This window comes from Lepidochelys kempii, chromosome 2 (genome assembly GCF_965140285.1).
Source record: "Lepidochelys kempii isolate rLepKem1 chromosome 2, rLepKem1.hap1, whole genome shotgun sequence".
NCBI classification, from domain to species: domain Eukaryota; kingdom Metazoa; phylum Chordata; order Testudines; family Cheloniidae; genus Lepidochelys; species Lepidochelys kempii.
Window position 1 is genome coordinate 266,191,361 of NC_136381.1, and position 16,298 is coordinate 266,207,658.

A 16,298-nucleotide genomic window follows, 5' to 3' on the forward strand; every position below is an offset into this window, starting at 1 on the left:
GACAAACAGGAAAAATACCTACCCATATCTCTGGAACTGGTAATCGAATGTTAGCTCTGAGCCTGATGGAACTAGTTTGGTGGTGAAAAAGCCAACCCTTAGCTGTCCATTCACAGTCCACTAGAGCAGGAAAAAAAAATAGATGACAACATTGATTATTACAATAACCAGGCTTGACCCCAGTTTCTATATTCAATTAAGGAACTCTGGCAAGTGACATTGCTAATCCTCCAAGAGGCAGAAAACATCTCCGAAGGATCTTAAAATCCCAAATTGAAGTGTCTGTATTAGCCGGTTTCCAAGGTATATATTTATTTTTGAATAGCAGTGATTGAATGATAGAGAGGCAAAGGTCAATGGCAAATGAATTTTCTACTGAGTATGTTAAAAAAAACTCAGAAACAAAACTGAAAACAAAGCAACAGTAGGTTTTCTCTGAAGCTCACCTTTTGCGTCTCACAGTTTGGTTCACAGCTGTGGTTCATGAAACGGGAGCAGTTTCCTTTCTGGGTTGCATCTATTATCTGAAAGTGAAAAGTAATTATAGCAAAAAGCACTCTCTTCCTCTCCTCTGTGCTATGGTAGAAGCAAAAGGCATCATGTGTATGTAGCAAGGTGAAGGTGAAAACTTCAATAAGAATTTTAATAACTCTTTCCTGTTTCATGCATCAGCTTTGGAGAAAAAAGGTTTAGTAATAAAAATTGTGTATGAGAAAACAACACACGATTATTTGATTTACATTGCTATCCATAGTATTAAGAAGACAGTATGAATCGTTTATTTCTCCTGGGTTCTGGGGTTATTATTATTTTTTAAATCTTTAAAACTATTTCCCACCCATGCAGCCCCAACAACATCCACACCAGGAGATCGGAAATGTTTTTGTTGCATAGATCATGTTTTAATACAAAGATTGTCTAATGGACCACGTTGCCCCATGGCCAACTACAGAAATTGCTTACATGGAAAGGAAAATATTTAATGTATTTTTACAGACATGGTCCCCTCAGAGCCTTAGGGCCCATGAATCTTGCTTAGGCTTGTAACTATTCCAGATCCATGCAGTTAGGGCTTTAACTCCAAATGCAGGGATTTACAAAAGACAACTAATTAAGAACTACTAATTTATCAATAGCTTAAATTAGCTATAAGTAGCCAGTAACACTGATATAGCTCCTGTCAGGTAAAAGGGCTTAAATAAAAAACAGGGATTTGGGACTTTGAGAAAAAAAACTGCTATTTGTACATGGCACATTCAAGTTGAGTCAACACTGTATTTACCTAGAGCTGTACACACACACACACACACACACCCTCCTACAAGTGTGTATACATTGCCACTCACCTCATCATTTTTCAGTGCCATGAAGTAGTAGTGAATGTTCTTACTTCGGGCATACTCTTTCACTCGGGCTTTGAACTCTTTGTGATCCAGCACTTCTCCACAGTATTCCAGCACAAACGTGTTACTACAAGACCCCAGGAGGAAAAGCATCATTATCCGCTTAGGAGCAAACCAAGTTAAATACCAAGGATGAAAGCTATTGTTGTTGAGACAAACTCACAGAACAGGCTGTTAGAGCTGTCAATATGGCTTAGATTTTTGTACTGAAACAAAGAGTTTTAAGTGCATTATACCTTGGACAATTGTGATTTTTTTAAACTAACATTATCACAGTTATTTACAAAGCAACATGAAAGGCACTTCAGAGAAAGTTCCTTGCTAAGCAGAGTCTATCATATAAACGCATTATAGTTTACTGAGGAAGTTCTTTGAGATGAAGAATATAAGGAGTTTCAGCAGAATGTGCACTGTCAGATTTGAATAAAACAACATGAAAAGCTATCTGTGATGGTTTCATTTTGTACCTTGTTGATCTTGTGGGCAGGGATGAACAGGGAACTACCTATCCTTTGTATTTTTAGGAAAAGATGAACCCCAAATTAGAGAAGGAAGAGACTTATTATGTCATCTGCTCCATCTCCCTCAGAGTCATCACAGGATCGCACCATAGAGTATATTAAATGGCAAAAAAACTTTATTAGCACAGTGTTATAATTGCTTGGTGATAGCTTGAGTCTTTCCAGAACATCGAGTTCTGCTATGCTAAAACTTCTGATATCCAGATATACAGAGTTAAGGTAAATGCCCATGCAACCATAACTCTGCCCCACTGGAGCTGGTAATAGCTACTGGGAATTATCTGCATTCCCTCAAGTTGTATTCATTGTGTTAGATGCAGCTGTATTGAATGATGGGAGGAAAAATTTGGAGCAGCTTGAAAGAGCTGTGATTGTGATCTAAGGAGATCTGTAATGAGCCCGCCCCCCCCCCCCATGTGTGGTATCAAAGGAAAGAGATACATAAATACCTTACGGTTCCAGTCTGCATCATTTCAATACAGAATTGTATAGACTGTGTCAGTTGCAGGGCACTGGGGACCTCTTACCAGTAGCAAGGTAGAGTATGAGAGCAGTCTGTGGATTTAATGATGGGTAGGTAGAAGAAAGCATAGGCTTAGGTGGCATTCTGTGTGCAGGGGTTGTAAAAGGGTATGGCGTGGTTGTAAAGTATCACAAAGGGTGGTATTCTGACTGGGGGAGGAGGCTGCATTTGAGCATACAGTCCGCGCAGGTAGTACCTGTCTAGTACAGTGAAAAGGTTGAGTGGCAGTATGTGTGTTAGGACTGTTGTTGCTCAAAGAGGACAGAGTTAAGATTGCGTCAGCATTGTATTTCCTGGTTTTCTGAACTCAACGTTCTGGAAGGGCATAAGCTATCGCCAGGCAACCTTAACTTGGCGTTAAAAGTTTTTTCTCCCATTTAATTTCCTGGCTTTGTTGAATAAAAAGAGAAATGTTTTTGGTAGAAGTTGGTGGTCATGTAAGCAGTTGTAGTTCTCGCCAAGGTTTGCAGCTGATATGCTGCTATGGCTAGGTAATAATCAAAAGACCTAGCTTTTATACAGGCCTTGTTTATCAGTAAATCTCAAAGAAATGTAGATCATTACCTCCATTTTACAGATGGGAAACTGAGTGCAGAGAGGCGAAGTGACATGCCCCAGGTCACCCAGCAGACCAGTGGCACACCTAGGAATAGTCTCACTCCAGAGGTCTTGCCACTAGACCTCACAATTGCTACATGATTCCACAATGAACCTCCCCACTCCTCTACATTTTGTTGTAGTAGAATGGGGATAACGACAGTGCTTTGAAATGTTTGCAGCATCTGGCTGCTGCCAGGGCCTGTAAGAGAAATCTCATCCATGGTCTGTCCCAAAACCTTGACAGTTTTTATTACATGGTCATTACAGTAACTTTAAGCGTGAGAGAAGAATGGTGCCTCTCTCTCCTCCTGCCCCATCATTCCCCACAACATGTAGCCCTCCCAACATTTCCAGCTATCCCTTCCCATCCCATTAAGCCATTAGCTGGCACCGTAGAAGCCATTAATATGTAAGAAGTTGCTCTTTGCTGTCTCCCGTCCTATGCTGCTGCATATATGTATCAGAGGCAGCAGCTTACTGGAGGGCCACAAGCTACCTTGGTTATGTAACCCAAGCTGCACACTCAGCTGGGTCCCTCACTCTCACTGCCCACCTCCAGCCTGGGACTCCTGCTGCTGCTTCAGCCAGGCTTCCTCAGCCATGCCCCATGTCCACCCAGTCCACCCTTCTTCCAAACCAGGCCCCACCGCCACACATTCCAGTGATATGTATCTGAACTATTCACTTCCTGGATTTCAGATGTTTAAATTTGCATTACCTTCACCACTCCCACTACTCCAGATGCCAGCCCACATGGAGGGGCAGGGAGATGGGTTCAGACACCCCAAGTGGAACAGGGTCCCCCAGATTCCAAGGGAAAAGAGCCAGCTGGAGCCATAGCACACCCATCTGAAAACTCTTGCTACCAACTGTCGCAATGGGCAGGGACAGGGGCTCAGGCCCCTGCAGAGGCCTCCTAAAATGCCTCTCCCCATGTCTAGTGTGGGGGGTTTTGTCCCCTTCCACTCCCCCCAAAAATACTTTGATTACATTTCCACAAAATAAAAAACCCTGGCAGAGACAGATTTTAGCAATATGCCTCCCAAGCTTTTCCAGATTTCTGAACAAAGTGGGACTCAAACTAGCACTAGATGGGTCAGGTTCAAAGGACTGCTTATCCTCTTGAGCGATCCCACTACTGTGAAATTTTGAAGGTTAACAATCCTGTTAATGCCTCTGGACATGCTCTGTGTAGTCTATTAGGAGTGAGAATAAGCACAAGTCGTGAGGCTTGCAACAAGCTGAAAAGGAGAAGCAAACTTTTTCAAATAACGTTTTAATTTGATTTCCCTCAAAGGGCTGGTGGGTGCTAGGCACTCTATTGGGGCAACCCTCGAGTGCTGGAGACCCTGATGCAACGATGTAAGCCCTGATTTGATCTCTATCTGTGAGCAAAAAAGGTTGCCAGATTCTCTCCACTTTAAGAAAGCTGGAATTTTTGGGGGATGATGGTGGGGAGGGGCTGTATATCAGAAATGCCCTGATCTCCAAAATAGTCTCCAAATTTGGACCAGTAACAGAACCTGGTGCCCCCATGAGGCACACCAAATTTCAAGTCAATCCGAGTAACTGTGTTGATTTGAGAGCACTTAGAACAGTCAAGTTCCAAGCAGAAAAATGGCTTTAACCTTAACTCCAGCAGAGCTGTTGCCCTGCTACAGTTATCCAGGGCATTCTCCAATCTGGCTTGAAATGCTTCAGGCTTTCCACACTTCCCCTGGCTAGTAGGCTGCACTGTCGAGAATTTTTTCCTGATATTTCCCTTTTCTTAATGTCATCCCACTAATCCCCGTTACACTCTCTCATCACATCCTAAAAAACTCCTTTCACTCCCTAGAGTTTCATACCCTGCAAACATCAGAGGATAGACTGGGAGGAGGGGGCTCAGCAGGGAGGTAGTGACGGTACCCTCTTGAGCACCCCTCGAACTGAACATTCCTCACTTGCTACACCAAAGCATGGACCCTATGCACCCCATTTTCCCTGAACTCCTGTAATCTGTAGTCTAGACCATCTATACCCCAACCCACATGTCTGTTACCCATCTCTTCTAAGATCCTGTGTTCATAAGTCAGGCTCCTCTATTCCATCTCCCCTGACCATTTATCCAATAAACCAGGCCCCTGGTATTTCAGAAAGCCACAACTGAGATCACCGAGACCCCATCACATGATTCTCTCATGAAGTTGCTGGGTTTTTCCCTGGCTCTGCCTTGGGGTAGGCACAATGAGGCAGAACTCAGCCTCCTGGGAAGTTGGTAGCAAGAGTTTTCAGATGGGTGTGCTATGGCTCCAGCTGGCTCTTTTCCCTTTTACAGTCCTGACTGCACTTTCTGTTGGGCTTTTATGCTTCAGCACAACTCTGAACTCAGCATCATTGACTCTAGGATGGGGCGGTGGTGCTACCATCAGGGAATGGGAGCACAGAGCACAGTGAGGAGAAAAACAGCAGCACTGAGCTAAAAGAGTACCTGCTCTAAAAGCACTGCAAACCAGGCTGGGCCAACCCAACTCCTGGGTTTATGTCCCTTTCATCCTTGCCAAACTATACAGATTTTCTTCTTTACATTTTTCCTCCTAAGTGAGTCCTGTCTCCTCAATATTTTCCTGCTCCTCCCTGAATTCATCCCCAGTTTGCATACATTCTCTGATATGAAGGAGCCCAGTACCAAATGCACTATTCCCAAAGAGGTATAGAGACTCACCTCTGGGACAGCTGTGGAGGTCTAAACTGTGATGCCTTTGCATACCCAGGCCAGAATCAATCAAAATTATTTTTGATAGTATATTACACTGCAACCTGGTAACTGATTTACTAGCCATGGTCACACCTCTCAAGCTCATCCTTATCAAAACTTTGTACAACTGAGAGGAGTAGATTATGACTACTCTCAACAGTCAATACATAAGATAACCATAACTTTGAAAGATTGGTTATTTACCTTTTACACGGACTTTCAGTACAGAGGTTGCCAGTTAAACATATTGCTTTAAATATGCAGCTCAGCATTCACTACATTTTAAGCACTATCGTGCTTCATTTGTGAAGGACTGCTTCACATTAAAACTCACCCCTGCTGTCTTCCTCATGCAAAAGCTCACGTAACTGACAGGACAGCAATATTTCTAGCTGCTACAAGACCAAATGTGTCCTCTTGTAAAAAGCTAGCAAAGAACTTCTGTTGGGTTCCTAGCGTGCTTCAACAGAAGCAAAGAATCAGAATTTCCAAGGGAACATTAAAAACTCCAGGACACCAGAAGATTGCTACATAGCAAAATACAAGACAGTGTCATCTAAAACTTCCCATAGTCACATGCACTTGAGACAAAACAGACTTACTGGCTGGCTCCCTTTCACGGCTGTTTGAATCGCAAATTTCAGAGTCTGATGCAATTGCCAATGCACAATTTTGGTTCTTCAGAACAACCAAGTGTGCAACTACAAAAGGTTTTGCGGGAGAAAATCTAACTGCCACATTCTATAGAGAAACACTTGAATTTTCTCTTTGCATTCTGAAGAGATATGAAATATATTGGGGGGGGGAGGAAATGATGCTGTCTAAACCATATAAGCAGTCAGGAAAATTTATCCAGTATTTAAGGCATAGAATTTACCTTTAAGGCCATCACAACTTAGCCTCTCCCTATTTATCCACTTTTGTCTCTAATGAAGTCTCCCCTTGCCTCCTTCACAGTCCATTTTGTCTGCTTTCCCCATAAGCACCCTTGCAACTTCTTCCAAACTGCCTCTTCTGCATGGAATACCTGCCCTAAACTAGTCTATGCAGACACTATCCTGTCCTCACATCAATGCCCCCCAACAACTCCTTTCTACTGTGCTCATGGGAAACAGCCAACTCCTAAGTGGGTAGAGAGCCAGTAGGGACTTTTCAGATATATTTTAAGAAAATTTAACTGACCTGAAACCACCTAGCTGTGCACATTTCACTTATATAAAAGCATATTCCTCCCATTACTTTTCTCCGTGTCTTTCTTCTGAGTATCACACTTTGTTACACCCAGCTGTTATGCCTGTGAATGCAAGCTCTTCGGGGCAGGGCCTGTAACTCTGTACAGCATCTAACACAATGTGGCTCCAATACTAATGGGGGGGGGGTCTCTTGGCAACATTCTAATAGATTTGTATTACAATCATGCCCATAGGCCCTGATAAGGACTGGAGCCCTTTTGTACAGTGCCTAGTGCAAACACATAAACCCAGGGCCCTTGCCCCACAGAACTTTCAAATTTAGAGAAGTAACAAGGTGGGGGGGAGAGGGGAAGGGATATAGTCAAATATATGTAGGTTAACAACGAATGAGTACCAGCAATATCATATGTAGTACCATATGCCCCACCTGCCATCATTAAATGGCTGATTTCTCAAAAGCATTACAGCAGAGCTGGGTGTGGAGGGGAGATATGAAGGATGTAATATGACTGTGGCCTTACAGATCAGTTCAGCAAGAGAAGTCAAAAATGTCTCCCATGTAATTGGCCTCAGCCACAAGGATGGTGGTGTAGTCACAGTCAGAAAATTAAGGGGAATAGAGAGGATTTCAGTGGACAGATCTGGAGTTCAGTTTTGGCCACCTGAAGTTTAAATGTCAAACAGGCTGTGATGTGGGATTAGCTAGAGGGAGACAAGTCAAGTGTGGAAAGTCAGACCCATGAATCATCAGTGTAAAAATGGTAGTTAAAAGCATGTGAGTAGATGGGATTACCCAGAAATAGTCTGAAAAGGGAAAGAGGGGAGAGGACCAAGAACCAATTCCTGTGGGATCCCGACGCAGACAAGGCAGGGGAGGACGAAGAACCAACAAAGGTAGCCAAAGTAGTGATCAGAGGGGAGGAGAGATAGTAGGAAACAGAGTCACAAAGAGAGACCATAAGATTTCAAGGAGTATGTGACAAACAGTAGTAGAAACAGAGGCCAAGGAGGACAAGAATGGAGGACTGGCTATAGCATCTAGCTAGGAAAAGACTGTCAGTACTTTTGGGGAGAGTAGCTTTGGTAATATGGAGAGGACTGAAAGCAGACTGGAGGAGATCCAATACTGCAGGAGAGGAATGTGTGAACAGCTGTAAGAGGCATATTCAATGAGCTTAGAGGTGAAGGGCGAAGGAGAGGAGAGTAGGTGGGGCCAAGGTTGTTTAGGATGGGGGAAATTCAGCTGGTTGACTATAAGTAATGAAAATGAGAGAATGCCGGCAACTTATTTTCCATTTGTTGAGAAATAACTCAATTAAAGGTCATATGAAGAGGAAAGCCTTACGATGGGAGATCTTTCGCAGCTCTCAGTCCCCAGCCTTTCTTCTCAGTCAGGATCACTTCAACATCTGCATGCTGTTTCCTCTGGAACCGCCTGTTGGAACAGTAGTCCCCATTTGGGCACCTGGAAGAACTAAGTAGAGGAAACAGAACAATCAGCTCCCAGTGGGTTGGCAGTGACAACAGAAGCAGCTTGGGAAACAGCTGGGAAATAGACATGAACCAATAAATAATGAATTAAGTGCAAAACCCACAAACATATTTCACTATAAAGAAATGTAACCACCTGACAACCAATGTTCAATTTTGAATAGTTTACATTTAGACAAAGATTTTTTTAGAACCACAGCTTTACTGTGATTAAATCAACATACTGGCATCTGTCCTGTATATTTTATATTGCTTCTTCCTGAGAGACTGCCCCCTTCCCTGCTTCTAGAGCTTGGACTGATCAGAGATCCAGCCTCTTAGATACTACAGGGTCCATATCATTCATCCCTCTTCTCCCATCTTACTTGGTAACAATCATGTCTCCATCTATCAGGAAACAAATCTGACTGCCAGTTAGCTGTCAGTGCAGCTCCTTTTGCCCAGTTCTTTGCCTCCTGCCAACTGAAAACATGGAGCAGCAGTTGTCTCAGCCCTGCTACCACTTCCTTCCAAGCAGGAGGACTCAAGATAAAGGGACGGGAAAGAGCCTAGTGAGAGAGGAGAGGTAGGCAATAGAAGAAAAAACTGAAAAACATGGCAGCTGCAAGGAAAGCTACTCTTCCCCTGTTCCAGCCTCCCTCAAGCCTAGGTTGCAGTGCATTGAGCCTCCTGAGCAGACACTTCAGTGCTTTTGTGATAAGCTCAGAGACTAATATGAGACTACTACACTCATTTACAAGCCCTAAGTTAGGATTTAAATTCTGATCTCCAAAAGAAAAAGGACAACGTATCAATATATGTCACTGCAAATGGCAACACAAAGATAATGAGCTCCATTTTGACATCTCACCTAACAGTACTTACCATTCTATCATGAGCAGGCGATTGAGACAATCTTCACCACAAGCTACCTCCCCTTGAGCTCTCTCTTCTTTGGAAAGAGGCGGACATTCACACTGCATTCGCTTGATATCACGATGGGATTTGTTCTTCTTCCTGTGGGGAGGTTAAGGCAGCATTATAACATATCAATATAGACAAAAATCACTCCATCTAAAATTAACTCAATCTTTATCATTTGCTACTGGACTAAAATTGATTTACTCTTTAGAAATCACTGTTCAGCTATTCAGCTTACATCAACATGATGTAAGAGCAGTCAGGAGCATTATTTTCTGGTAAATTCATGACCAGATACGATATTCAGAAAAGACTGCCAAGATGTTAACGCAACGTATCTATTCTCCACCTCTTTTTAATGCACACAATCCTATTTTAATTTCATTGCAGCTACACACTGAGTAATGGTAAATGGTAAATGGTAAATGGAATTAATCTTAAAATCTTGATAGAAATTAGCCTGAGCTAGGCTGGCACAAATGATAGGCAGAGACCATTCTAAGTTACCACGATTTATGTAGAAGAGATAGGTGGGGAAGTCTTCAGAAAGACTGTACCCATATTTCAGGGGCAAAACATGCTTTCTGCCCCGAGTTCGTGCTGTCCTTCGGCAGCCTAGAGAACCAGAGAGCAGGACTGGGAATCAAATTTGTGGTTTTTGCATCACAGTGCAAGATACACAGCTTCTAGAGTGCTAATCATAAATGGTTTCCTAAATGGGGCCTATTTTTTTATTTTTTTTTTTGGTCCTGAAAAGGATAAGACGTGGACAGAATGTGGCTGAAGAGCATCATAAAGTGCTACTTATTACCTCATCAAATCGTATGAGAACAAGGAATCACTTGAAGAAAATAAAAGCCATTAAATTTAAAAGAAATTAAGTATTATTTCACAGATCATACAATAAACCTGCTGAGTTACATACCACAGCTAGATTTCAAAGGGGCAAAATTATTAATGTTTACATATAGCATAAATTAACTATAATCAAATCTCGTTCAGAGTTTAAGTTCATTGCCACAAGGGCAGAGACAGGCACTTTTATACACATTCCTTTACAGCACTAGACAATTGTGTGGGTACATTTCTAAGAGGGAAGGGTTGTCTGGCTCTGAAGCATCATGTTATTAGCCATTCCTGGAGCTTGGAAACCAGAATTTACGGTTCAGTGATCAGATACAGTAAAATACATCAACTAGTCCTATGCAACAGGAAATAAAATAATTTGCAATTAGTTGTCACCTTTTAAAAATTCAGACTGAAATTCTGGGTGTGTTAAAATGATAGCTAACATGTTCTTTATTTAAAAGTGATTACATATATAACATTTAAAACCCACACTGATGGTGCAAAACCTCTCTTCCTGCAGTCAAGATAGCCATTCACCTGTCTTGAGAAAGAAATCTGTTGCCTGAGGCCATAAGCAAATGGATATGTCAAGCCCTGAAGAGAAGCTGCTGGATGCTCCAGGCTCTTGTATACTCACATGAAGTTCAGATGAATGGTGTATAACAAAAAATGAGGCAAAAAAATGAAAGCCGTTCTTACAAACTGCCATGGGTACATGGATATGTATGACAATAATAAGTGCTAACTAGCGTGGACTTGAGCAGCCTCAAATGCACCCATGATTTTCAATCTTCAGCTTATCAGGCTACTCAACAGCAAAGACAACCAATTTTATTTTTTTTAGCATTGCATGTGAAAATTAAACCAGCATAGCTAATTAATATTAGCAGGAGCTAAATTCCTCCAAGCACTTATGACTGTCACCCCTCTATTTGGCTACACTTTGCTATTAGATGTTTCTATGGACTGCCAGTGAATCCAGGATTCAGCTGATCCTTACCCTTCTCTCTCCACACCCCTCATGGCTAATCCTTCCTGTTCTCTATGAAAAGCTTTCTTAGGTGGTGGAAATGTGATATTCCCTCTTTCGCATCACTCTACTACTGCTCGGAGAAGATTGTGATATCTTTCTAAACGCCCTATCAAACGATAAACTGAAATGTAAATTATTAGAAGCAAACAAGGTGAAAATCCATTAGTTACCTTTCTGTTAAATACACATTTTCTTCAATGAGGTCAAAGTAACAGGGCATTTTTCCTTGCTTGGCACACTCCTTCCAGCGTTGCGGGTCTCTGAACTCTTCCATGATACACAGTGGGCGAACCACTGCTGAACCCTGAGGCAAGGACTCCGACTGCTCCCCCTCTCCATCTGTTTTTACTTTCTTTCTCTCTCTTGGGTCTCCATCGCTCTCAGAGTCACTCTCTAATTCTTGCCTTCTTTTCTTTGGTGGTCCTCGCTCTTTCACATCATTTTTTTCCAAATTTTTTGCCTGTTCTTTTTTCTCATTTACAACTGTTGGCTCCTTTGCTGAATTACTGCTGATCTCATGTGCCTGCACAGAACCCTTTTCTTTATCACTGAGAGAATGAAATTTACTCGACTGGCTAGGAAAGTGAGCTTTGCAATCATCGACCCAATTGTCATCCTGTTCATACTCTTCGTGGTCCTCTGTTAGGGAATCTGGTACCTGCCCTTGTATTCGTTCATAATTAATTCCAGAGGGCCTACTACCAGACCTTGGGTCCCAACAGCCATTGCCTTGCCAGTAATTCTGGGAGCCACTGTATGATCCTGAACCCTGCTGGCAAACGTAACCCGAGTACATTCCATAGCTGCTGTCGGGCTGCTGATATGTGCTACTAGGTTTCTCTGGTTGAGAGAAGTCCCACCCCAGGCTACCCAAGTCCTCTGTTGAATGAAAACCATCCAGTTTGGAGAACTCTCCTGTGCCAGATACATTACTGAACCCACTCTTTCCCTGCCTGCTGTCTGGCTTGGAAGAATGTGTCTGGTGCCTAGATTTATTTTCAGCACTTTCAAAGCTCTCAGAAAAACAAAATGACTGCTCATCTTGCTGTCTGCCGACCGGTCTAGCTATGGACATCAATTCTTTCAATATTCTTTCATCTGGATTTGGTTTGCCATTAGAATTTGATGTTAGGTCTGTCTGACTTGTACTATCAACTCCATCACTCTGAGGCTGAGAAATATCAGGCTGGAGATCTTCAGCTTCCTTTCTATTGAGCTCAGTAGATGTTGCTGGACTCTTGTCCATTCCCCTAGGAGGAGAACACTTGTTCTCAATATGTGGACCATTTTTATTTGCTGTATTTTCTGATCTTTCTTCATAGTAAGGTTTGCTGGACTCTGGCCTATTGTCTTCCCAATGATCAGAATAGCGTGTATTACCTTGGCTGCTCCGAGACGAACAAGGACTACTCTCTTCCATACTTAGAGTGGAATTCTTAGGAATCACCACAACCGACTGAAGACGGTTCCTTGGAATACTGTCATCAGAATCAGAATCCTCTGTATCACTTTCTTCACTGTCCTGCTCACTCTCACTTTCTTCCGTATCAGAATAACCATCGTTATGAGCAGAAATGAATTCAGAAGCATTGCCACTACTGTCACACGTGGCCGCTTGCGCCGCAGTTCCTGTTTCTTCTGCAGTCGCAGTGACATCACAAGATGGACACAAAGCTTCTGAAAAAGCAGAAGCCACCAGTGACTCATTTTCTTCATCCTTGCAGACCGAGACTTCCAGAGATTGGTCTTTAAAGTCATCAGACCTGGTTCTTTCAGCGAAGATGGTAGAACTTTCCTTAGCTGGTTCCTCTTTTTCTAGGTGTTCTACTGGTATTTCTAAATAATATGAATGCTCATTTTTAAATGATAGTTTTCCTTTTTCTAAATCAGGACCAATCTGCTGGGCATCTAATTCAATTATCTCAGTTTCAGAATGTTGCAAGCATTCTTCACTTTCATTCTGCATGGCTCTATCCAATTTGGAAGCAAGGTTTTCCTCTGGTTGTGGTGTAATAATTTCATTGTCTAATCTGATTTTCAGGGAGCATTCTTCTTGAGAAGAATCTCTGCTTAAACTATCTACCGTTAGGCTCAGCTCATGGGAGGGACTAATATCATATAGTTCATCTTCACATGCAGACTTTGTTGAATTTTGATCCTCCGTGTTTTCATAATCACATGTAACTGTTTGTGGCTCTACATGAATGTCCATTAAAGTTTCTTGAGTAACCTTTATATCTGTGGACTCAATTTCAACTTCTGAATGATACAAAGAAGGACTAGTATCATCTGAAATGTAGCAAAAGTCTGAATCTTTGGTTCTGTTACAAGGAGTTGCCAGATCATCCAATTTTTTAACTAACATTTCAGAATGATCTACATTTGTAACAAGAGAAGATATAACTTCATCTTGCTCTGAAGGAACTGGAGCCTCTCTTTCTTTAAATGAACTGTTGAACTCAGACTGTATATGAGACTCATCCAAATCTTGTTCTTTAGATTTATATACATTTTGAAATCCATTAGATGGCAACACATAAAATGTATTACTTTTTATCAGTGGTGATACCTCTGATCTACCGAGACTATCATCAGAAGACATTGCAATAGCCTCTGTTTTGGAGACACACAAAGTTGCCAAGTCATCAGACCTACCCTCTGGGGACCCATTTATATTCAGTTCTATGGGACAATACGTTCTTAATTGATCACGTTTTACCTTTATTAAATTTTCTGGTTCCTTAATACTGTCATGGCAATCATTTCCTATAAGTTCAGACTTCAAATTAGGAGAACCATCTTTTGACTCATCTAGCTTTTTAAAAGTAGGTGAATCATTTAATTGACTGAATGGAGAAACCATCTTTTCCCTTTCAAACTTTTTTATAATAGTCATTCTTAACTCATTGCTTTTTAGACAAGGTGTCTCTAAATCTAAAGAATTAGACTGGTGTTTGATTTCTTCAACTGATTCTGTACAACAGAAAGAACTTTTAGACTTATCAGACTTTGGTGCAGAAGTCTTTGTGGGGGTGTACTTATAATAGGAAGAGTTCACATTACTATCAGGTTTAGAATGGGATGTCCCCCTTCGATAACCCAGCTCATTAAGGGGAGAACACCTTTTTGATACTTCACTTTCTGAAGTCCTTTTTGATTCTCTATCTGTTTTTGAAGACTTTCCTCTCCTCTCTGTTTCAGCATAAGACGACTCTGTTTTGCTGTCCCGGTCTGATTTAGAATAGGAAGAAGAAGTTCTAGAATCCCTGTATGAGGAGGAATGAGATGACGTACGCCTTGAGTCACTAGATTTGGAATGGGTCCTCCTATACTCATCTTCTGAATCAGAACTCTCTCTTGTCCTATTATCTGTGTAAGAACGTGAATACCTTGTCCTCTCTCTATAAGGGGAGCTTCTATGGTATCTTCGGTCAGATTCATAATAATGAGAGCGTTCTGATCTTGAATAGGATGAGCTGGTTCTAGAACATCTGTCAGACCTAGAACGAGAATGAGACCTGCTTCGTCTTCTGTCCCTGTCTGACCTAGATCGGGAGGACATATACCTAGAGTCTCTCTCTGGTTTTGGGTGGCTAGAATGTTTTTCATCTCTGTCCGATTTAGATCGAGAGGAAGATTTCACCGAATCTTCACTTTTGAGAGAAGTTGAGCTCTTTTTCGGATCTCTTTCCTTTTCTGTGCTTGTTGATATTTTTAATTCATGTGATCTCTGACTTGAAGAAGTCCTTATAGAATCTTCATCAGATTCAGAACCCAGTAACGTGGCATCAGATTGAGAAAATTTCCTCTTAGAACCCTGCTTTTTGGAGCACAGAGAAACACTTTTTGAGCTGTTTGAAATTTCTTCCTCCTTCCCAATATGGGAATCTTCCTGCTGTGACGTTATTTCCATTTGCTCAGACATATTTTGAGTTACATGTTCTTCGGCACTATTAGATGCAGAATCCTGTTTAATGTCCAGTTCTAAAGTTTCTTTCATGACTGCATTTGATAGCTCCTTTGAAGTTTGGACTTCTGATTCTACAGGTGGCAGCAGAAGCGGTGCCGCTGTTCCTGACGCGGCTCTTGGCGACTGGGGCAAAGCTACTGCTGTTAGCACTGGTGCTGGTGGAGATGCTGTTTGTGAGAGCGGTGGAGATGGGGTCAACGGCCATTCTGCTGCTGCCGCCACTTCTGCTGGTGCGACAGCTGCTAGCGAGGGCAGTGGTGCTACAGCAGCCAGCAGGGGCTTTGCTGTTACACTGAGCAGATGCTTCTTAAAATGGATCTTGCCCAATTCCACCTTAGGTTTCGGTGGTGAAGATTCTTCGGCTGAAACAGAGGCATCCCCCAGGTCCATTTTAATTTTGGGGGCGAAGTCAGTTGGAAGGGGTGTAGCTGGGGAGTTCTGAGTTTCATTTTGTTTTTCATTTCCAAGAGCAGTCAGAAATCTGTTCTGCAAGGTTTTCTTTGTTAAACTAAAGCTGAAAGACACCTTCTGTCTTCCTTGTTCCTCGAGGTTAACCTTTGTCTTGGTGCCTTTGGGCAAAAAGCGGCTAGAAGCAACACCTTTGAACACTGGGCCTTTGACAAAACCAGCTTTCTGCACATGTTCAGTCTTGCCCTGCAATAAAAAGATAAGCAGTTAAAGGAATAACTGCACTCTGCATACACTATCAAACAATAACCCTTTAACTCATGAATTTTTAGTGATCATAAAAACAACAACAGATAAGCTTGGCTGAAGTCAGAGATAGTGTGGCCACACTAAATTCTAGAACTGGGTCTCTTCTGTACAGAATCAATTATGCAGTAATTTTGAAGTTTGAACAAAATGTCTTTTAGGACCTAGACAGGACCCATTCAAAAATTTAACCCATTTCTCTTAGTTTAATATATTAAATCCTTTACCTCTATTTCAACAGTTGCACAGCTCCCTGTTCTGACTTCAGAAAAACTGAATGGATCACAAACTATACTGGATTGCCAAGATTATGTCCATTTGTTTTCACTTCCTAGAAGACTTTGTACTGTGATGCAGTAATTTT

The 16,298-nt window shown here is 42.0% G+C and overlaps 1 protein-coding gene across 5 annotated transcripts in view; it reads right to left on the reverse strand.

The window, feature by feature from the left end:
* SETD2 (SET domain containing 2, histone lysine methyltransferase) overlaps positions 1 to 16,298 on the reverse strand; it is a 153,657-nt gene that overhangs the window by 98,212 nt on the left and 39,147 nt on the right. For all 5 annotated transcript variants that reach the window (XR_013635450.1, XM_073334861.2, XM_078851873.1 and 2 more), the window contains exons 3-8: positions 11,421 to 15,874; positions 9,333 to 9,464; positions 8,323 to 8,451; positions 1,347 to 1,470; positions 447 to 524; positions 23 to 120 (exon numbers count right to left, since the gene is read on the reverse strand). Coding sequence is in view for 4 of the 5 variants with exons in the window: in XM_073334861.2 (XP_073190962.2) it covers positions 23 to 120; positions 447 to 524; positions 1,347 to 1,470; positions 8,323 to 8,451; positions 9,333 to 9,464; positions 11,421 to 15,874 (5,015 nt within the window). In the remaining variant the exon portion in view is untranslated. The remainder of the gene's footprint in view (positions 1 to 22; positions 121 to 446; positions 525 to 1,346; positions 1,471 to 8,322; positions 8,452 to 9,332; positions 9,465 to 11,420; positions 15,875 to 16,298) is intronic.